This window comes from Coregonus clupeaformis, unplaced genomic scaffold, assembly GCF_020615455.1.
Source record: "Coregonus clupeaformis isolate EN_2021a unplaced genomic scaffold, ASM2061545v1 scaf1629, whole genome shotgun sequence".
NCBI lineage: Eukaryota > Metazoa > Chordata > Actinopteri > Salmoniformes > Salmonidae > Coregonus > Coregonus clupeaformis.
This window is the reverse complement of record NW_025535083.1, coordinates 74,533-81,992: the sequence shown is the minus strand read 5'-3', so window position 1 is coordinate 81,992 and position 7,460 is coordinate 74,533. Positions and strand designations below refer to the sequence as shown.

At 44.8% G+C, this 7,460-nt stretch overlaps 1 protein-coding gene across 1 annotated transcript in view; it reads right to left on the bottom strand.

The window, feature by feature from the left end:
- Positions 1-4,446: 4,446 nt before the first annotated feature.
- The window catches only part of otud4 (OTU deubiquitinase 4), a 51,426-nt gene continuing 48,412 nt past the window's right edge, over positions 4,447-7,460 (bottom strand). The window contains exon 22 of the mRNA XM_045218527.1: positions 4,447-5,451. Coding sequence (XP_045074462.1) covers positions 4,852-5,451 — 600 coding nt within the window. The 3' untranslated portion in view covers positions 4,447-4,851. The remainder of the gene's footprint in view (positions 5,452-7,460) is intronic.

Below are 7,460 nucleotides of genomic sequence, written 5' to 3'. Positions count from 1 at the left end.
ATTTACAGTTCTTTCTGAAATATCATTACCTGCCTTATTCATTCGAAAATAGCCATCATGGCTTGATGTACACTGCTCAAAAAAAAATTAAGGGAACACTAAAATAACACATCCTAGATCTGAATGAATGAAATAATCTTATTAAATACTTTTTTCTTTACATAGTTGAATGTGCTGACAACAAAATCACACAAAAATTATCAATGGAAATCAAATTTATCAACCCCATGGAGGTCTGGATTTGGAGTCACACTCAAAATTAAAAGTGGAAAACCACACTACAGACTGATCCAACTTTGATGTAATGTCCTTAAAACAAGTCAAAATGAGGCTCAGTAGTGTGTGTGGCCTCCACGTGCCTGTATGACCTCCCTACAACGCCTGGGCATGCTCCTGATGAGGTGGCGGATGGTCTCCTGAGGGATCTCCTCCCAGACCTGGACTAAAGCATCCGCCAACTCCTGGACAGTCTGTGGTGTAACGTGGCGTTGGTGGATGGAGCGAGACATGATGTCCCAGATGTGCTCAATTGGATTCAGGTCTGGGAGCAACGGGCTAGTCCATAGCATCAATGCCTTCCTCTTGCAGGAACTGCTGACACACTCCAGCCACATGAGGTCTAGCATTGTCTGCATTAGGAGGAACCCAGGGCCAACCGCACCAGCATATGGTCTCACAAGGGGGTCTGAGGATCTCATCTCGGTACCTAATGGCAGTCAGGCTACCTCTGGCGAGCACATGGAGGGCTGTGCGGCCCCCCAAAGAAATGCCACCCCACACCATGACTGACCCACCACCAAACCGGTCATGCTGGAGGATGTTGCAGGCAGCAGAACGTTCTCCACGGCGTCTCCAGACTCTGTCACGTCTGTCACGTGCTCAGTGTGAACCTGCTTTCATCTGTGAAGAGCACAGGGCGCCAGTGGCGAATTTGCCAATCTTGGTGTTCTCTGGCAAATGCCAAACGTCCTGCACGGTGTTGGGCTGTAAGCACAACCCCCACCTGTGGACGTCGGGCCCTCATACCACCCTCATGGAGTCTGTTTCTGACCGTTTGAGCAGACACATGCACATTTGTGTTGCCTGCTGGAGGTCATTTTGCAGGGCTCTGGCAGTGCTCCTCCTGCTCCTCCTTGCACAAAGGCGGAGGTAGCGGTCTTGCTGCTGGGTTGTTGCCCTCCTACGGCCTCCTCCACGTCTCCTGATGTACTGGCCAGTCTCCTGGTAGCGCCTACATGCTCTGGACACTACGCTGACAGACACAGCAAACCTTCTTGCCACAGCTCGCATTGATGTGCCATCCTGGATGAGCTGCACTACCTGAGCCACTTGTGTGGGTTGTAGACTCCGTCTCATGCTACCACTAGAGTGAAAGCACCGCCATCATTCAAAAGTGACCAAATCAGCCAGGAAGCATAGGAACTGAGAAGTGGTCTGTGGTCACCACCTGCAGAACCACTTCTTTATTGGGGGTGTCTTGCTAATTGCCTATCATTTCCACCTGTTGTCTATTCCATTTGCACAACAGCATGTGAAATTTATTGTCAATCAGTGTTGCTTCCTAAGTGGACAGTTTGATTTCACAGAAGTGTGATTGACTTGGAGTTACATTGTGTTGTTTAAGTGTTCCCTTTATTTTTTTGAGCAGTGTATATATATTTTTTGTCACACGTTCAGTTTTTGTATATATATATATATATAACTTTAATTTGTATACATTTATTGAAAAAAAGTTACAAGTCCATCCAATACATGGAGCCACAGAACTGGATGACCTAGCCCTTTCTATTCTGGTCACTTCCCAGCTCAGTGGGACTATTGAACGCATGTCTAATGCCTGCATGACCCATGAAAGTCTGATTCATTTAGTTCATAAGTTGTTATACAGGTCCTTAATTGAGGACATAGATAATTTCGAGTTCAGTTCACTTGAGTGGCCTGTGCAGTCCCCAGACCTCAAACCAATAGAGCATCTTTGAGATGAGATGGAACGGGTTGTTCGCAGCATGAATGTACGGACGTCCAATCTGCAGCAACAGTGTGATGCCATCGCGTCAGCATGGACCAACATCCATGTGGAACGTTTCCGACACCTTGTAGAATGCCCCGAAGAATTCTGGCTGTTCTGGAGGAAAAGGGGGGGGGTCCGACCCGGTACTAGATGGGTGTACCTAATAAACTGTCCGGTGAGTGTATGTGGCATACTGACCTGCCACAATAGAATGTTATTTTCCTGTTTTATAAAATAATACCACAACGTAACTACAACCCAACTACAGAACAGCTTTTGAAACATTACTATGTTGCTATGGAAATTCAACCTTCACTCCAAGAGTTACTATAATAGTGAGACGAGGAAGGCTAGCCTGGAACCCAAGCTGACATGCTTCATAACACGGGTCAGACTTTTCAAAATCTATAAACTGACCCTTACCTTAACCAAACCCTTAAAACTAATTTTTTATCAATTCTGAAATTAAATATCAGTTTGCACATCTGAAAAGTCGCTTGAGTCTCTCCCTCATAAACACAGCGTATAATAATAAATTACAGTCCTCTTAACTTTTCATAGAACCTCAAAACGCTTCAAGAGCAAAACAAACAAGCAATATATGAACACGGATATATAGGTCAACGAATAGATGGCAAGTCTTTGAAAAGCTGCATCCTCCGAAGAAGGAGGAGGAGAGGTTCACGGCTTGAGCGGAGGGAGTTGGACAGGGGATGATATGGTGATGATCCTGTAAAGCAAATCATATCAGGTTATATTCCAGGCACCTGTAAGGCAAATCATATCAGGTTATATTCCGGGCACTTGTAAGGCAAATCTGGGCAAATCATATCAGGTTATATTCCAGGCACCTGTAAGGCAAATCATATCAGGTTATATTCCGGGCACTTGTAAGGCAAATCTGGGCAAATCATATCAGGTTATATTGCGGGCACTGTAAGAGAAGGCGCTGAAACGGAAAGAATAGGGTCTACAAAATACAGCATAGCTTCACCTGCCACCGCCCAAAGGAAGAAAATATAAAAAGTGTACGAAGTCAACAGCAGCAGTAGTATTTGTTATTGCGATGGTGAGGGCAGCATGTCTTGATATTTGTGCATCTAACTCATTATTTAGGTATTCAGTCAGCATTATCCGTAACCATGGTAGCATTCACATTCATGTAGAAAGTGTTTAGAAACATTCTTATTTACAATAAAAAAGTGACTCCAAAATGACAATACATTTACTATTCATTTCAATAGGGCACAAAATAATCTGAAACACAACCAAAACAAAACAGCAAATGCGTCGAACAAGTTTGTAGAGTCACAATCTTGATGTAATCACTGCGTGCTATGAATATAGGACCAAATGCTACATTTTTTATTATTTTAACACACGAGTGAATTAGTCCCGTCCACTATGTACAAAAAGGACTAATTTCTAAACGGTTCATCCGATATGGATGAAAATACCCCAAAATTAAAGCTGACAGCCTGCATTGTATCATTTCAAATCCAAAGTGGTGGAGTCCAGAGCCAAAACAACAGAAAAATGTGAAGCTCACTGTATATAGTGTGTGTACATACAGTGCATTCGGAAAGTATTCAGACCCTTTTTCCTTATTCTAAAATTTTTTAAATAAAACATTTTCCTCATCAATCTACACACAATACCCCATAAAGCGAAAACAGGTTTTCATAAAATTTTTTGTAGATTTATTAAAAATACAATACCTTATGGGGCCCTTCTCCCCCGATTGCTCAGTTTGGCCGGGCAGCCAGCTCTAGGAAGAGTCTTGGTGGTTCCAAACTTCTTCCATTTAAGAATGATGGAGGCCACTGTGTTCTTGGGGACCTTCAATGCCGCAGAAATGTTTTGGCACCCTTCCCCAGATCTGTGCCTCGACACATTCCAGTCTCGGCGCTCTACGGACAATTCCTTCGCCCTCATGGCTTGGTTTTTGCTCTGACATGCACTGTCAACTGTGGGACCTTATATAGACAGGTGTGTGCCTTTCCAAATCATGTCCAATCAATTGAATTTACCACAGGTGGACACCAATCAAGTTGTAGAAACATCTCAAGGATGATCAATGGAAACAGGATGCACCTGAGCTCAATTTCGAGTCTCATAGCAAAGGGTCTGAATACTTATGTAAATACATTTTTTTATATAAATTAGCAAAAAAAACTATAAAAAAACCTGTTCGCTTTGTCATTATGGGGTATCGGGTGTAGTATTTTTATCTATTTCATCAATTTAGAACACGGTAACGTAACAAAATGTGGATAAAGTCAAGGGGTCTGAATACTTCCCAAATGCACTGTATATATCCCCTATTTATTCATTTATATAGGATGCCATTTGGGACGCTGCTTATTCCATTGCAGCAGGAAGAAGTGCTTAAACTTTTATTTATTTATTTTTGAAACAGAAAAAAGGCAATGGACTAATAATACAGCAACGTTTTATTAAATGTATAGAAAATGCAAAACAACTATCTGGAATAACATCTATCTGTACAGGAATAACATATTTCAGAGGAGATCTAAAGAAAATATGGCCAGCATCCCAAATGACACACAATGGGGGCAAATCAAAAGTAGTGCACTAAATAGGGGATAGGGTGCCATTCGGAACACAGCAGTCCAGAAGGCACCAATATCACAGAGAAAAAAGACACTTGACCAAAAAAAAAAGAAAAGAAAAGGTTCAACGATAGCTAGATAGTCCCACAAATCAGACGATTAAAATACCAGATCAGAAATCCACTAAACAAAAAATAAACACAATCTCAAAAAATAACGAGCCATATCAGCCAATCAAATCTCACAAATCTGTATTGGGGGCGTTCCTTAGCACGCTAGAGTAGCCCGCCTCTTTGCCATTGGATTGCTGTTGATTGTAGTGGAAGCCCCTCCCCCGGCCCCTCCCATTCTGTCCTTTAGAAGCGCCGTACCCCTGGTAGTCTCCTCTTCCTTCCTGCCTCCTGTCCCCTCGCTCCCGGAAACCGTCCCTGTTATCTCTCCTCTCCCCTCCTCGGTAACCTCCTCCCCCCGTCTCTCCCCCCTCCAACGGTTCTCTTTATACCCCCTAGCTCCCCCTCCCCCTCCTCCTCCCTCCTCGTGTCCTCCCCTCCCCCCTCCTCCTCTGTAGGAGCGACTGTAGAACAACGTTCCGTTTCTGAGGGTGGGGTCATTAGGGCCGAGCCCCTCCCCTCCCTCCCAGTCTCCGTCCAATGAAGTTTCGCCGCTTGGAGTCACTGAATATGAAGTCACCACCCCCTCGCTCCAGCTCCCCGTCGTCGTCTCGTTGGTCATTTTCATGTTGAACTCTGCCCCCCTCTGAGTCATGGGGGCGTCACCCGCGCCCTGCGTCGCCATGCCGACAGATACATCCTTGAACATGGCCTCGGCACTTACTGTTGTCAGGTGACCCTCGGGGACCCATGTGACCTGAGAGAGGAGAGGGAGAGGGGTAGAGAGAGGAGAGAGGGGTAGAGAGAGGAGAGGGGGAGGGGTAGAGAGAGGAGAGAGGGGTAGAGAGAGGAGAGGGGGGGGTAGAGAGAGGAGAGGGGGGGGAGAGAGGGAGAGGGGGGAGAGAGAGGGGGTAGAGAGAGGAGAGGGGGTAGAGGAGGAGGGGGGTAGAGAGGAGGAGAGGGGGTAGAGAGAGGAGAGGGGGTAGAGAGAGGAGAGGGGGTAGAGAGAGAGAGGGGGTAGAGAGAGAGGAGAGGGGGGGTAGAGAGAGGAGAGGGGGGGTAGAGAGAGGAGTAGAGAGAGGAGAGAGGGGTAGAGAGAGGAGAGAGATTAGTTTAGCAACAATACAAAAATACAAATCAGAAACCCTCAATATCTATACACAGGGGTTAAAGCTACCCTCAATATCTATACACAGGGGTTAAAGCTACCCTCAATATCTATACACAGGGGTTAAAGAACCCCTCAATATCTATACACAGGGGTTAAAGCTACCCTCAATATCTATACACAGGGGTTAAAGCTACCCTCAATATCTATACACAGGGGTTAAAGCTACCCTCAATATCTATACACAGGGGTTAAAGAACCCCTCAATATCTATACACAGGGGTTAAAGCTACCCTCAATATCTATACACAGGGGTTAAAGAAACCCTCAATATCTATACACAGGGGTTAAAGAAACCCTCAATATCTATACACAGGGGTTAAAGCTACCCTCAATATCTATACACAGGGGTTAAAGAAACCCTCAATATCTATACACAGGGGTTAAAGAAACCCTCAATATCTATACACAGGGGTTAAAGCTACCCTCAATATCTACAGGTAAAAGTCAGTAAATTAGAATATTTTGAAAAACTTGATTTATTTCAGTAATTGCATTCAAAAGGTGTAACTTGTACATTATATTTATTCATTGCACACAGACTGATGCATTCAAATGTTTATTTCATTTAATTTTGATGATTTGAAGTGGCAACAAATGAAAATCCAAAATTCTGTGTGTCACAAAATTAGAATATTGTGTAAGGGTTACATTTTGAAGACACCTGGTGCCACAAACTAATCAGCTGATTAACTCAAAACACCTGCAAAGGGGCTTTAAATGGTCTCTCAGTCCAGTTCTGAAGCCTACACAAACATGGGGAAGACTTCAGATTTGACAGCTGTCCAAAAGGCGACCATCGACACATTGCACAAGGAGGAAAGACACAAAGGTTATTGCAGAAGAGGCTGGCTGTTCTCAGAGCTCTGTGTCCAAACACATTAATAGAGAGGCAAAGGGAAGGAAAAACTGTGGTCAGAAAAAGTGTACAAGCGATAGGGATCACCGCGCCTAGTCAAGATTGTGAAAAAAACCCATTCAAAAATGTGGGGGAGATTCACAAGGAGTGGACAGCTGCTGGAGTCAGGGCTTCAAGATCCACCACCAAGAGACGCTTGAAAGACATGGGTTTCAACTGCCGCATACCTCGTGTCAAGCCACTGTTGACCAAGAAACAGCGCGAGTGGCGCCTCACCTGGGCTAAGGAAAAAAAGAGCTGGACTGCTGCTGAGTGGTCTAAAGTCATGTTTTCTGACGAAAGCAAATTTTGCATTTCCTTTGGAAATCGAGGTCCCAGAGTCTGGAGGAAGACAGGAGAGGCACAGGATCCACGTTGCCTGAAGTCTAGTGTAAAGTTTCCACCATCAGTGATGGTTTGGGGTGCCATGTCATCTGCTGGTGTCGGTCCACTCTGTTTCCTGAGATCCAGGGTCAACGCAGCCGTCTACCAGCAAGTTTTAGAGCACTTCATGCTTCCTGCTGCTGACCTGCTCTATGGAGATGGAGATTTCAGGTTCCAACAGGACTTGGCGCCTGCACACAGCGCAAAATCTACCCGTGCCTGGTTTACGGACCATGGTATTTCTGTTCTAAATTGGCCAGCCAACTCCCCTGACCTTAGCCCCATAGAAAATCTGTGGGGTATTGTGAAAAAGGAA